Here is a 15,717-nt window from a genome sequence, read left to right as displayed (position 1 = left end):
AAAGTCTGACTTACTATGTACTTTTTTTTTTTTTTTTTAGCCTTTAAAATCTGAGTTAATTAACTTGAAAAAATCAGTCCCAGAGAATCCAAAGCTCTCCTTTTTCCATCTCACTTGGGTTTGGAAATCACTAGAAGAGATAGAGCTCTCAAAAAAATCCGCTCTGAGCATCTTCTCTCCCCTCATCATGCCATCACCTCAAATATCTGAACTTCTCAGTCCAGATTTGTCTACCCCTACAGACCTCCTACATTTCTAAGCAGGAGAGAAAAAAACAAGTAGGACTTACCATATTTGTTAAAGCAGAGAAAAAACCACTCTGGTGTTCTTCTTCCTTGTCTTTATACTGCCTGAACAAAAATAACTAAATTCAACTTTAGTATTATTTATCAAGTATGTCTCTGTCCTTGGCATTCTAGGTAATCAGGGCAGGACACACATAGAATTCACTGACTCCAGAAAACAAAAGCATTATGACAAACCATCCACTGGAGTTTCCCCTGCAACCTAAGAGGCACACATCTGCTCTTGAGTGTGTACCAATATGCCTGGCTACTTTGGGAAAGACTTAGAAAGTAAGCTGCAAAAGTGTGACACTGCTCTAACATATGGCTGATCCAGTTATTTCCCAAACAGACTATTACTTGAAAAGTGTGACAGTGAAATTACTTTAAGGCTGTAACGTGAAAATCTTGTTTGTTTTTGAATGAAGATGAGGGAAATTTGTGAGCTAAACTATTTGTGGAGATGGAACAGATTTGAAATTCCAACCCCCAATTGTGTGTAAGGAAAGTCCAGAGAGGAGCAAGAAAGATCCTGTCTGGCCATTGCCAGAATTAGGGATACTTCTAGTTTCCATTCACTGAATACCAGATCATTCTTCATCCACAGCAAGAGGGAAAGCAAGCATCAATAGAGCCCCCAGAACAGACAGGGACTCTGGGAAATTGTAGTTTACTCCTGATGAAAAAGAAGCATCTGTCAAAACTAGAGCTAATTCAGTATGTTTCCTCCTTTTATTTTTTTAAGTGTACAAAAAAGCAGTGTTTCACAACCTTTTTCTCATAGAAAATGATATCTGTACGATACACTGGGCTAAATAGAAGAGCCTGCTTTGTAGCTGGAAAACTAGTTAAAATGCTCTGCAACAAATACAAAAAATTTGCAAAAGAATGTACCTAATTGCTTAAAGAAAAGATAGACACTAATCTGTTAGCTACATTTCCCCTGGTGTCAGAAACAACCCCTGCTAAAGCCATTAAGTCAAGGTACAGCAAATACATCTGCCAGCAGCTATACCACTGAATACTCTCTTAGGATAGGTAAGGGAAGTCCACCCAAGAATTCTAACAAACCTGTTTGCTACTCAACCAATTCAAACGAAAATTAGACCCTTCTCAATCTGGTGAGGTGGACTTACCTGTTGTACTCAGATAAAGCCTGAGCAATTACAAGCCCCATTCCCTAGAAAGAAAAAAGACAGCACAAGTGAAATAAGAGGCTGGTGGCTATGCTCCGACTAGGCCAGGGTAAAAACTAATTTACACCCCCCACCGTCCAAGGCCAAGAGGTTCTACCTGATAGTTGGCAACAAGAACAGAAATTCTGAGAGGCATTCTCAAAGCATCAAAAGGAACCTCTTTGGAAAGATTTTTATGATCTAATTATCTTACTTAACGTTACTTAATAGAGTAACAAGAAGTGAAAGAGACCAGCCCAGATCACTGACAATTTCACTGGGATCATTTTCACCTCAAAAGAGAAGAGTGAGTTAGAACTTTCTAACAAAAATGTCTCAGATGTCTCTAAAACAGCCACAATAAAAATGACAATGAGTCTCATGATAAATGAAGGTGCATATAGTGATTTCCTCTTTCAGGCCACAGGAAAACAGGAGTGTAGCAGGAAGAAGCATCCAATAAACATTAAAGTGACTTATCAACTTTCCCTCTAGAACCTGCTAAGCATAACACAAAGATCAATTAAGGCCACAAGGATGAATCATGTGTGCTTTTTTTTCATAAGGGAAATTAGAAGAATGAAGAGGGCAAGATGGAAAGACAATAAAGCCAAACACCTGGTCATCTTCTTCCTCCCTATATGCAAAGGTCACATGTTATTTCCCAAACTTTCAAGGACTTATATAGCAGATATATATTATCCTCCATGTTTCAGCTTCACTAACTCAGACTATAAATACCATCTGGCTAGTTCTACAAGAGGGAATTTCCCATCATTTAGTCATCTAAGCCTACTTTTTTTTTTCCAGCTTTATTGACGTATAATTGACATATAAAATTGTAAGACATTTAAATCATTGTGGGGATCTGATATACTATCTAAGCCTTCTTATTCTTGAAAATGTAACTTATCGACTCTGTAGGATAATCAATCTCAGCACACTAGAACATGAAATATAACCAACCATTTCATCATGATTAGCAAGTAATGTCCCCTCAAACCTTTCTTTCATGACAAGAAGATAAGAAAACAGTAAGACAGTACATTGATGCTTCTAAAAAGCAATATTGATTTCCTCTTTATAGCCAGATGAAATTAACGCAATAGTTCTGCTCTCTGTTCTAAATATCCACTGAAAGTAAGGCCACCAAATGCAAGTAATTAAAACAATACACAAGGATCCAGATACTCACATTGAGCGTAGCCTCATCATCCACAATAGATAGCTTCACAATATAAGGATTCACAGACTGTTAAACAAGAGAAGAGACTCAAGGTGAGTGTGACTACTTAAGAACCCACGAGCAGGGCTGGCCCAGTGGCGCAGCAGTTAAGTTCACACACCCAGGCACAGACCTACACACCACTTACCAAGCCAAGCTGTGGCAGGTGTACCACATATAAAAAATGGAGGAAGATGGGCACAAATGTTAGCCCAGGGCTAACTTTCTCAAAAAAAAAAAAAGAGCCCACTAGCTATTTAACAAACTGTTAACAAAAATGCTTCTATAAGGCCCTTTCCCTATAGCAGTACTCCTAATATCCAGGCCCAACCCATCTTGCCAGCTGACTCCTCCCATTTCTAGTAAATCTCTCCATGTGGATGGGCATTCACCAAGCACATACATGCATAAACACATACACACAAGTTTTGTTCTATCTGCATTTTCCTCTAGGCTGAATCAGCTCAGGCCTGTCTGCCCCTTCTCCCATCTTTCTTTCTTTCTTTGTTTCCAAGAAGTAAGAGAACACTCTACAAAACTCACTTTCTCCTATCCTGCCAATAATTTACTGAGTCCATAGGGACAGCTGTCTTTTGGAACCATAAAAGCTTCTTTCCCATAAGGCACATATTTATAAGTTGCTAACTTACATTCTCATCCGAAAGGCTCCATAACCATTCCACAAACCATATGCAAGGACTGATTCACCCACCCGTAAAACAAAGCCACCTTGGGGGTGGAAAGTGGCAGCTGCTTAATAGTCAAAGAGGCCATTTATGGATCTGATACCTAAATAACACTGCAGGAGAACTGAAAGGAAGGATCTAATTACCCAAACGACAATCTGCTCAGGACACTGGGATTTAATGACTGTTCCACTACTATAGCATTGGAAGATTTCTTGAGTTTTTCCAGATCCAATCTCAGCTGGGCAGAATATGGAAATAGACATATATTTAAACTCATTAAGCACTTGGGCCATCTCCTAAAAGTGAGATGAGAACCAATGACCCGCTCACCTTGAAAATATCCCACTCATGGTATGTTAGGAAAGACCTCATATAGACCAGGCACCAATTCTAACCCAAGGGAAGAAAGGAACAATAGTTCTTGGACTGGCAGTTTTTACAGCAACCAAGAAGACTCATTACTGGAAACTTGAAAACCCAACTAAAAGACTAACCCCCTACACAGACCTTATTTAATCAAGTTTCTGAGGGCATCTTTCGAATGTCAATTGGGAATAGAGAAAGAGACAGCTTTGCTTTGTTAACAGCCCAAACATTTATAAGGTTTTCTACAACACAACTCAAGGAAGTAAAATTCACTCCATTTGCCCCTTGATCTGACAGAGGAAGGCTCTCAACACTTCTTTCTATAACCAAGAGTCAAATCCTGCTGATGCTACAGACTTCAGACAAGATCCAATGCCAGTGGATCCTTGGAAAAGAAAATCAGCAGTATGCTGACCTAGAGATGCCACCATGAAGAGAACACCACCACAAGGAGCAGGTCTCTGTTTCTTGGCACAATTTTTGAAAGTCCTAACTACTCACATTCCCAAAAGTACACTGTTTTAGCTAATAATAAGGATCATCTAATTACCAAGAACAGCCTATGCTTTAGCAGCAGCTGAGGAAAGACAAGGCAGCTAAAAGCAAAGGTTTGAGTTCTAGCTCCTCTACTTATTATGTGTGACAAGTTAGGGACATTAATTTACCTAAGCTCAATCTCCTCATCTGTAAAATGGGAATAATATTTGCTTCCTTGGGGTTACTATGAGGCTTAAATGAAGTAAGACATGTAAAATCCTTAGCATAGCATTTAGCATATGGTACGGGCTCAATGATTGGTAGCTATGTTTCTTCTCCTTTGACATTTCATCACATTTGAAAGAAGCTCTTTAGAGAAAAAAAAAAGAGAGAGAGATACAGAAAAGGAACAACTTGCAACCGGACATAACAACCAATTTTGTAATTTCTGGGAAAAGTCATATTCAGGGCAGCAGTTGGGGACTGAGTCACTTCATCTCAGGAGACTTGGCCAACCTAGAAGGGTTAACACTGTGAAGAGGCGGAAGAAGATCTTAATGCTGTAAGAATTTCTGTTCTATCAGACACTGATTTTCCTTAACACTACACACCTGTTATGCTAGTCACATTTTTTTTAAAACTGCAGGCAATCTACTTTTCATCCACAAGACAGAATTACAAGCTCAGTGAGCCCTCACAGGTTCACTTTAACAGTGTCCTGCCTTCATTTGATCTAAATCATATTTATCATTTTTCATAGCTCTTCCCTAGTCCTTTTTTTTTTGCCTTCTCTTTCTTTCGATGAAATGACTAAAATGGAATACACTATTTGAAATGAGAAAGAATTATTTACATTTACTACATGACATCTTTTCCATCACTTCCATTCCTTAAGCCCAATACCTTATTTGCCTTCTCTGTGTTTTGCTGGGCACTCAGCCTCTCTGGTGACCTCTGCAACTTTCTAAAAAGGTTATGACTTAACCCACTGGTCAAGGGATCAATTATGGTGGTGGCTAGAATGTTGTTCTTCCCAGCACACAACCTGTTATACTAGTTTGCATAAAACTTCACCAGCTTTTGGTTTTGCTATGTTCATCTGGAATTCCTCATGTTCCTGTCAAAAACCTTCCTGCTCCACGGCCACTAAGCTTCCTTAATGGTTTCTGGTGAGTGACTTATATCAAAAGCTGCAAAGCCCAGATAAATTATGCCCACCAGCTTGCCCTTGCCTACTATATTAATTCTTCTGGGGCTTCTGACAGACTAGAGATGCACACCTCACTCCAGAAATGATTTTCTCCAGTTCCTTGGCCATGTCCAATTTTTCAGGCTGACATTTCAGAGCGCCCTACTGGGCTAGCTAGGGTTCAGTTCACATTTAGAGAAGCCAAGCCATTGCCTCAGGGTGGCCTGCATCCAGCAGAATGTTCCAAAAATATTCATTACTGATGATGGCACTCTCCTATCACATATAACTCAACTCTCTTTAACTGTCTTCAGCATTTTTCCTGAGCTATTTTTCTTGCTTTTGTAATAAGGCCCTAGAGGCTATTAACATATGACAGAGATCAAAATGGCTACTATGCCAACCCATCCAGATCACCAGTGAAACAGGTGTTGGTAATAAATTACATATTTATTAATAACTATACACACCATTCGTCAGTTCCTCCAAGACAAAGAAAGCGATCAGCTCCTGGGATTTATAACACATAAACATTGCTCCACATATCCCTGTCCCTCTTTAAGCATTCTTTTCTCACATCCTTCCCTTCTTCCATATCGCTCCTTATAAAAATAAGCTCTAGATTTTGTGTTACCTATTACTTTTGACCTGGCTAGGAATCACAGTAAAAATCACTAAGTGAAACTCCAGAAGCTCAGAAAAGAAAATGCTCCCTCCAGCTGGTCCATTTCTCATAGCACTGCTACTTAATAAGCGAAGAAAGTCAGGTTGCCTTGATGCAGCTCCTAATTTCTGGGTTCAGTTAAAGCACTCCTAGTGTCCAAGACTTAGTGCCAAATGCTCCCTATTCCTATAAAGCAATCCTCAGTGAGGCCCTTGGTCTTCCCTAAGTAGCCCCCTTCCTTTTCTGTGTATTCTGCCTTTTGAAAGGAATCAAAAAGACGTACCAACCCAAGTATAAATCTCTGAGTTCTGCTCTTCATCTCAAAAACCTATACATCTGTTCCTGATTAATTCAGGGGCAAAAAGAACTCCAGAATTAATATGGATAAGACTCTGTCTTCCAATCTCATTGAAATCAGAAAGAGGTCTCAGACCAACAGTAATACTTATACAAGTGGATTACATTAAGGAAATCCAATATATAAAAATCCAGTCTTTCAAAACAGATGCATTAGGTCAGTGGTTCTCAATCCCAGCTAGTCATCATATTCAACAGGAGATCTTAAAAAAAAAAAAGAAAAAACAGCTTCCCAGGTCCACCCCCAGGAGATTCTGATTCAGTATGTCAAAAGTAAAGCCCAGAAATTTCTTTTTTTCAAAAGTTCCTAGGTGATTTTAATGATAAGCTGGGTTTGGGAACCACTACATTAAGGATGTTTACTCACTCTACTAGGATATTTACTCAGTCTATTAGAAGTTGCACCACAGGATTCCTTCGAACAGCTCTATCCTCCGCGCCAGGCAAATGCCTAGTTTATCAAAACTAATCTATATACCATTTAGCAAGAACACGTCTTCTACATTAAGTAAAGTCCCCTAGGAGTGGTCATATTTAGGAATATGATAGAAAGATAACTGTCCATTAAGGGCCCCATTTACCTCATATTTTCTGTAGTTCACCAGCAAAGCCAAGAGGACTACAGCATCATACCCATGCTCCCTACGACTTGGAGGGTGGGAGAGAATCTGTAACAAGAACCAGAAGACACGTGAGCATACTAACTCCTAGTTCCCAGGAATGCAGACAGAGACGATCCGAGGAAGTGGCTTACCCAAAAGAGAAAGAGATGACAAGGGAATCGACCTACCTGTAAAATTGCTTCAAATATGCTGTTGATCATTACATACTCCAGGATAGTGTTCTGGCTGATGTTATCTGTCACCTGAATGCAATAAAAGGCTTTTTAAAGTCTATAATGAGGCACTCTCATATCTCATGTCTATCTCCTCCCCTGGCATCTAAGAGAAACAGAAATGTTAAAACTTTCTACTAGATACCTAGTAGACCTTTCATAAGCACCCACAAAGTCACCAAAGCCTAAAAAGACAGACACCAGAAGGGTAGGAAATTAGCAAATTAAAACTTCCTAGGGGCTGGCCTGGCAGTGCAGCAGTTAAGTGCACACGTTCCACTTGCGGCCCGGGGTTCACTGGTTCGGATCCCTGGTATGGCCACGGACCGCTTGACAAGCCATGCTGTGGCAGGCGTCTCACATATAAAGTAGAGGAAGATGGGCATGGATGTTAGCTCAGGGCCAGTCTTCCTCAGCAAAAAGAGGAGGATTGGCAGCAGATGTTAGCTCAGGGCTAATCTTCCCCCCAAAAAAAAACTTCCTAAATCTTTGAACTTCTCATTGTTTCTCTCATATCCTCATTTGCTTAACAGCTTCTTGGCTTTCATTCCTCAAAGGCACAGAAAGAAGCTTATGATCCATAAGTCTTCAAGTGGTAGTAGGGAAAGGGAACTTGAAGTAAACAAACAATACCCCACCCTCCTCCCACTAGAAGTACAAGCCAGCTTCAAGCTATAAAATCAAAGTTAGAACAAATAAAAATATTCAGAACCACAAAAGCTGTTTCCAAATGAGACCTGATGAGAAGGATGAATCTGACAATCCAGAAGCGTGTAGTTTTCCAGGTATGGTACCTCTCAGGTGATAAATATCACATATCCTGCAGGTTAAAAAAGCAACTTCCAGGAAGCAAAAGCCCATGCAACTAACTTCCTTCTACACATTCAAACACAACAGAGTGATGTAATGCTCCAGAAGAGAATTTTTCTTCTCTTTTCCTTTCTAACTTTGGGCTCAAGTATTCAAATAAGCCTGCCCCTGCTGTTGAGTAACACCCTTAACAAAGACACATATAGATGGGACGCTTACAGTCACTAAGCAAAGGAGAAGTTTCAGACATAAACTCTTCAGACTTTCAGATCCTTCTGCACAAAGCAATGAATCCAAACTCTCCATCAAGTTCTAGGAAAGAGAACCATTAAGTATTAAACCATATCAAATAACATCTCCATTGTGTCTTTCTCCAACTCTTGGTTGTTATGCAGGGTTATGTGAACAACACACAATGAAGCATACACCTTGTAAGATTAAACAAGGAAAAGGAAGACTTCTGAGTACAGCTCTTTTGGAAAAACTGCTTTAAAACAACTGCACAGAACAATAAAGACTTCATTATTCTAACAAATGAATGTTTGCAGCCTGTCATCCTCATGTAAATCTTTTTGTAAAAGGTTAATAATAATGGTTAAAGTAAATAATAAATGTATAAATTAAAAACAATAATAAACCAATTAATTAAATAAAATTTAATTTAATTTAATTTAAAATAGTTAAATATGGTTAAGTTAAAGGCTAATAACAATGGTTACAGGGCCCAGCACAGTGGCGCAGCAGTTAAGTTCGCAAGTTCCACTTCAGTGGCCTGGGGTTCGCCGGTTCAGATCCCGGGTGTGGACATGGCACCGCTTGACAAGCCATGCTATGGTAGGCGTCCCACATATAAAGTGGAGGAAGATGGGCACAGACGTTAGCTCAGGGCCAGTCTTCCCCAGCAAAAAGAGGAGGACTGGCAGTGGATGTTAGCTCAGGGTTAATCTTCCTCAACAACAACAAAATAATGGTTACATAACTAGGTAAGTTTCATTATTTGATAAAGAAAGCATATCACTTGATGCAGGCACACTGAACAAACAACAAAAAGACAGTATCACTACTGCTAGCTTGTTTCCATCCTGGTGGATTCTACTAGTCAATGTGACTGGAGTTTATCACTTGTACTAATAACCAGCTGTCAGACCCAATGTAATCAAAAGATGAAACCCTGGGGCTGGCCCCATGGCCGAGTGGTTAAGTTTGCGAGCTCCGCTTTGGCGGCCCAGGGTTTTGGTGGTTCGGATCCTGGGCGCGGATCTAGCACTGCTTGTCAGGCCACGCAGAGGTGGCGTCCCACATGCCACAACTAGAAGAACCCACAACTAAAACATACAACTGTGTACTAGGGGACTTTGGGAAGAAGAAGGAAAAGTTTTTTTAAAAAATTAAATCTTTTTAAAAGAAAAGATGAAACTCTTAGATACTACGATAAAAGGAATAAGAAAAGAAATATTTTACATTGAATGAAGGAGAATGGATGGAAAATAAGGATTTAGGATGCTGGAATGTCAAGCGAAGGTTCAAAATAAGCTATGTGAGTTCAAGTCAACAAATACGTAGTGACGGTCTACTGTACGCTAAATATTGTGCTTTAAAAAATACAAGCGAGGGGCCGGCCCCGTGGCCCAGTGGTTAAGCTCGCACGCTCCGCTTCAGCAGCCCGGGGTTTTGTCAGTTTGAATCCCAGGCGCGGACATGGCACCGCTCATCAGGCCATGCTGAGGCGGCGTCCCACATGCCACAACTAGAAGGACCCACAACTAAAAAAATATGCAACTATCCACTGGGGATTTGGGGGAGGAAAAAAAAAGTTGGCAACAGTTGTTAGCTCAGGTGCCAATCTTTAAAAAAAAAATACAAGAGAAAAATAAGATAATGACCCTTGCTCTCAAAGTGTTTTTAGTCTAATGGGAGAGAAAAATAAATAAATTTTAATTTAATGGTTACTATGACAGAAATATACATGGAGTAAGGGAATTAGCTCAGAAGTCACCTATTGCAGGACTCCCCAGGAGTGGGTTATATTTTGAAAAATTAGTAGGAATTAATTAACACTTGAGGAAGAAAAGAATTCTAGACAGGCATTAGCATGATCAAAGACACATGAGGAATGAAACAACCCTAGCCATGGAGTTAGAATATAAGTAGTTTGTTATTATGGAATTATAAAGACTGAGGCACAGTGGTGAGAGATGAGACTGGAGAAATAAATAGGGAGCGTAATCATGAAAGTTTTATAAGGCTAACTAGGGAGTTTGGTCTTTATCCTGTTAGTGATAGGAAACTAATAAAGGGTTTTAAGCAGAAAAGATCTGAATGTAAGACACATCACTCTGGTGTCAGTGTAGATGACAGATTTAAAGATGGTAAGCATGGAAGGGGGGAGACAAATGAGAACTAATCTATCAATTTTCTGAGGATAGTTGCCATGTCTTATCTGCCTCTGTATCTCCAGTGCCTGGCACACAGGACACTAACAAACGTCTGTCAAAAGAATGAATGGGGGCCAGCCCCATGGCCTAGTAGCTAACTTTGGCATGCTCCGCTTTGGTAGCCCAGGTTGGGTTTCCAGGCACAGACCTACACTGCTCCTTGGCAGCCACGTTGTGATGAAAATGTTCTGAAATTAACAGTAGTGATGGTTGTACAACACTGATGAAGATACTAAAAATGAGAGAATTAGACATTTTAAAAGGGTATGTGAATTACATATGAATAAAGCTGTTATTTTAAAAGTGTCAAACAGTAGAAATAATTCTGATAAAGTCATTGTGTTAAACAAGAAAGCTTAAAGTTTACAACTAAAGTTACCCTTGTATATTAATTTGTCATATGTAAATTCATAAATGTTTTTAAGAATGCATGACAGGGGCAGGCCACTTGGCTGAGTGGTTAAGTTCACGTGCTCCGCTTCCGCAGCCCAGGGTTTCACTGGTTTGGATCCTGGGCACAGACATGGCACTGCTCATCAAGTCATGCTGAGGCGGCATCCCACATGCCACAACTAGAAGGACCTACGACTAAAAATATACAACTATGTACCAGGGGCTTTGGGGGAGAAAAAGGAAAAATAAAATAAAATATTAAAAAAAAAATGTATGACAATATGATATTAATCATAAAATAAACTGCTCAGTCTTTATCCTGCAGGGAAAGGATGCCTCAACTCAAATTTGAATTTGAACTTTTCCTTTATTCAGACAAACCAAATCTGTAAAATAAACCTATTCAAATTCAAGGGCAAATTCAATCATCTACATCTATCTGAGTACATCCATCTGAGGCCAAATCTTCTAGTACATCTAACTACACGCAGATGGTATCCATGAACAGCTGTCAGAAGCAGCCTTCCATAGGCACATCAGCAGCTTATGCCTCACCTTCATGCACAGCTCCGCCTTGTCAAAGCCCATCAGCATGTTGATAATGTCAAACCCAGAGGTAGACTTATTCTTTTGATGGACTCCTCGAATGAGTGCACACAAGGTCTGCAGAGATGAGAGAAAGAATTCTTTCTAGAGAGACACTCAAAATACAAAAGGTACTGGATGTGTAACCTCACACTGCAACCTCAAACCAGCTCCATATACAGCTGACATTCAGTTGCTCTATTACTCTGAGCTCCAAAACACAGTCTGAGTCTTAATATGTGCAAAATCCAGAAATTAAAAGAGGAAAAGCAACTGAAACTGTTGCAATCCTCTTTTTTTGTTGCTTTTTGGCCATTCTCTTTTTAAAAACTGCACTGCAGACAAAGACTGGAATGTGATATTCAAAAATAGAAAATGGGGCCAGCCCAGTGGCACAGCAGTTAAGTTCTCACGTCCAGCTTTGGCAGCCCAGGGTTCGCCGGTTTGAATCCCAGGTACAGACCTAGGCACCACTTGTCGAGCCACGCTGTGGCAGGTGTCCCACATATAAAGTAGAGGAAGATGGGCACAGATGTTAGCTCAGGCCAGTCTTCCTCAGCAAAAAGAGGAAGACTGGTGACAGACGTTAGCTCAGGGTTAATCTTCCTTAAAAAAAATTAAAAAATAAACAAAAAATAGTTCTTGAGTTTCAGTCAGGGGAGCAGTGGAACTTTCCTTTATTTAAAATTAGTTTTAGGGGCCAGCCCTGTGGCCGAGTGGTTAAGTTTGCACGCTCTGCTTCAGTGGCCCAGGGTTTCGCCAGTTGGAATCCTGGGCATGGACATGGCGCCACTCATCAAGCCATGCTGAGGTGGCGTCCCACATGCCACAACTAGAAGGACCCACAACTGAAAATACACAACTGTGTACCTGGGGGCTTTGGGGAGAAAAAGGAAAAATAAAATCTTTAAAATTAGTTTTAGTATTAACATAATAGTTTCTTATTTTGTTTTGTTTTGGTTATTTGAGGAAGATTAGCCCTGAGCTAACATCTGCTGCCAATCCTCCTCTTTTTTGCTGAGGAAGACTGGCCCTGAGCTAACATCCATGCCCATCTTCCTCTACTTTATATGTGGGACACCTACCACAGCATGGTTTGCCAAGCGGTGCCATGTCCACACCCGGGATCCAAACCGGCAAACCCCAGGCCACCGAAGTGGAATGTGTGCACTTAACTGCTGCACCACCGGGCCAGCCCCTATAGTTTATAATTTTTAGTAATTATTTTTTAATAACTACAAAAGTTATTTAAGTCCCTATATGATAAAACAATCCTAAATTCATTACAATCCCCATCCACTGCTTACTAGCTATGTAAGCCTGGACAAATTAGGTAACTTCTCAGTGCCTCAGTTTTCTCATCTATAAAATAGGAATGATAATAATAGCACCCTTCTCAGAGACATTGTGTCACAGACATTGTGAGGACTATGTGAATTAAGACTATAAATCACTTCGAATAGTCCCTGGAACTTTGTTAAAGCTCCAGGAATAGTGCCTGGAACTTTGTTAAAGCTCAATAACTATCAGCTATTAACAACAACAGTACTATATTTTTGTGGGTCATCAAGTAGGTTAATGTCAATTTATTTCTGCTGAACTAAAAACAGATTACAATTCATGCCCCACAGTGAGCCACTGCAATTACAGGAAACACAATTTCCAATTTTCATTTTAACTTTCAATGAACTCCTCAGGTATGATATACAAAACACAGAAATTTACTGTGCCAAGAGTTAACAAAGCTACAGGATAAATGTGGTCCTTTTTTCTGGGGCATGAGCTTAAGATGTAATTTCTACATTCTACAGATGAGAAAACTAGGGCTCACAAAGTGATTTACCCAATTAGTAAGTTAGAAACTTAAACCTAATCTACCAAAAGTTCCAATAAAATCCTTCATGCTGTTATGAATTCTTCATATTCTAAGTTTGTCAGTCACTGCCCTAGGTACTCAGCCCAATCCAGGCTACATTGGAGCTACCACACTATAAACTTAAGAAACTCTGCCCAGCATTTAGTCAATAAAAATTTACTTCTAGGGCCAGCCCCAGAGGCCTGGTGGTTAAGTTCAGCGTGCTCCGTTTTGGCAGCCTGGGTTCAGATCCCAGTATGGACCTACACTGCTCTATTAGGGGCCATGCTGTGCTGGTGGCCCACAGGCAAAAAATTGAGGAAGACTGGCATGAATAGTAGCTCAGTGTGAATCTTCCTCAGGAAAAAAAAAGAATTTACTTCTAGAGTGCTATTTGCCAAGCACTGTTCTACACACTAGGAACACAAAAATTGAATAAAACTATGAAAGTCTTTGCCCTCAAGAGGCCTATAACATATCCCCACCAGCCCAATGCTTGCACGTAACAATCATTCAAGAAATAATTGTTCAATGAATCTTCCTCATGATCATGCTTAGCATTAAGAACAATGATTCTTAATGTTTTTAGAGTTACAGATCCTTTTAAGAATCTGATGAAAGCCCTCTCACCAGAAAAAATATACATAGGCACATAAAATACTACATAAAATTTCAGGGAGTTAAGGACCTTCTGAAACCTCAGATTAAGAACTCCTGATCTGGTGGGCACAGATGTCAGCTCAGGGACAATCTTCCTCAGCAAAAAGAGGAGGATTGGCGGTGGATGTTAGCTCAGGGATAATCTTGCTTTAGAAAAAAAAAAAAACAACTCCTGATCTGGGCCAGACCTGAGGGCCTAGTGGTTAAAGTTTGGCATGCTCCACCTCAGCAGCCTGGGTCCAGTTCCCGAGCACAGAGCCACACCACTCGTCTGTCAGTAGGCATGCTGTGGCAACAGCTCACATAGAAGAACTGGGACTTATGACTAGAATATACAGCTGTGTACTAGGGCTTTGGGGAGGAAAAAAAAGAGAACTCTTCATCTAGTGAGAAAACACTGCACTAAGAATCTCTCCTGGATTTGGCTGTAGATTAAGCATCCTAGCCTCAGTTTTCTCTCTAATTCTTCCTTTTCTCAAGCACTAAGAATTCTGTCAAACAATCTGCCTTGGCGTTAGACCAAATTATACAAATCAACAAGATTACTATTATAAGCATTGATTTATTTAACCAGGAAGATGGTTAAATAAACATGGCATAGATGTTTGATTACTTAAAGAAATAAAGAGGGGCTGGCCCCGTGGCCGAGTGGTTAAGTTTGTGCACTCCGCTGCAGGCAGCCCAGTGTTTCGTTGGTTCGAATCCTGGGCACGGACATGGCACTGCTCATCAAACCACGCTGAGGCAGCGTCCCACATGCCACAACTAGAAGGACCCACAACTAAGAATATACAACTATGCACTGGGGGGCTTTGGGGAGAAAAAGGAAAAAAATTAAAAAATTAAAAAAAGAAAAAAAGAAAAAGAAATAAAGAAAAAAAAAACCTCATACCTAAGGGCAATTCTAGGTTCCTCAGGTGCCAACAGATATGTTACAACTCCTTTCTCCTATTAAGCAAGACTTCCCCCGTCTCCCAGCCTTGTACCTGCAATGCATTGACAACTCGAATTGGATGCTCCTCTCCCAGAGCCTGGATGCAGTGCTGAAATAAGCAGTTGATATTGTCCTTGATCTTCATTAACTCCTCACCATCAAGAGACTCCAGCTTGCCTTCTAGGTACTCTAAATTCACCTACCAAGGAAACAATAAGGGCCTGAGTGCGTTTTTAGTGTAGCACCTAGAACATGTGAAAAGGCAGTCTCAGTGACCAGGGAAATCCATAGATGCCACCAAGTCTTACCTTCATGAGGAAGAGCTCCTCCCAAAATCGAGGACTGCACTTACTGGGGTCCTCTGTCTGCAAACAGAAGATAAGCAAGTTCAACTAACACCAACGCATTAAGAACACGTTTGAAAAGATCACTACATGGGCCAGCCCCATGGCCAAGCGGTTAAGTTCACACGCTCCACTTTGGCAGCCCAGCGTTTCCCTGGTTCAGATCTTGGGCGCAGACATGGCACCACTCATCAGGCCACACTGAGGTGGCGTCCCACATGCCACAACTACAAGGACCCACAACTAAAAGAATATACAACTATGTAGTGGGGGGATTTGGGGAGAAAAAGCAGAAAAAAAAAAAAGATTGGCAACAGTTGTTAGGTCAGCTGCCAATCTTTAAAAAAAAAAAAAGATGGGGCGGGCCCTACGGCGCAGCAGTTAAGCGCACACATTCCGCTTCGGCGGCCTGGGGTTCACTGGTTCAGATCCTGGGTGTG

General features: G+C 40.6%; 1 protein-coding gene across 19 annotated transcripts in view; it reads right to left on the bottom strand.

Annotated features, from left to right (window-relative positions):
• Positions 1–15,717, bottom strand: part of ARMH3 (armadillo like helical domain containing 3) — a 173,124-nt gene that overhangs the window by 140,345 nt on the left and 17,062 nt on the right. For all 19 annotated transcript variants that reach the window (XR_011421657.1, XR_011421652.1, XR_011421658.1 and 16 more), the window contains 9 exons: positions 15,242–15,298; positions 14,986–15,132; positions 11,455–11,562; positions 8,291–8,383; positions 7,217–7,291; positions 7,008–7,094; positions 2,655–2,711; positions 1,421–1,464; positions 290–350 (listed from right to left, as the gene is read on the bottom strand). Coding sequence is in view for 9 of the 19 variants with exons in the window: in XM_023640545.2 (XP_023496313.1) it covers positions 290–350; positions 1,421–1,464; positions 2,655–2,711; positions 7,008–7,094; positions 7,217–7,291; positions 8,291–8,383; positions 11,455–11,562; positions 14,986–15,132; positions 15,242–15,298 (729 nt within the window). In the remaining 10 variants the exon portion in view is untranslated. The remainder of the gene's footprint in view (positions 1–289; positions 351–1,420; positions 1,465–2,654; positions 2,712–7,007; positions 7,095–7,216; positions 7,292–8,290; positions 8,384–11,454; positions 11,563–14,985; positions 15,133–15,241; positions 15,299–15,717) is intronic.

The sequence above is a fragment of the Equus caballus genome, chromosome 1, assembly GCF_041296265.1.
Source record: "Equus caballus isolate H_3958 breed thoroughbred chromosome 1, TB-T2T, whole genome shotgun sequence".
NCBI classification, from domain to species: Eukaryota; Metazoa; Chordata; class Mammalia; order Perissodactyla; family Equidae; genus Equus; species Equus caballus.
This window is presented reverse-complemented; position numbering and strand designations above follow the sequence as displayed.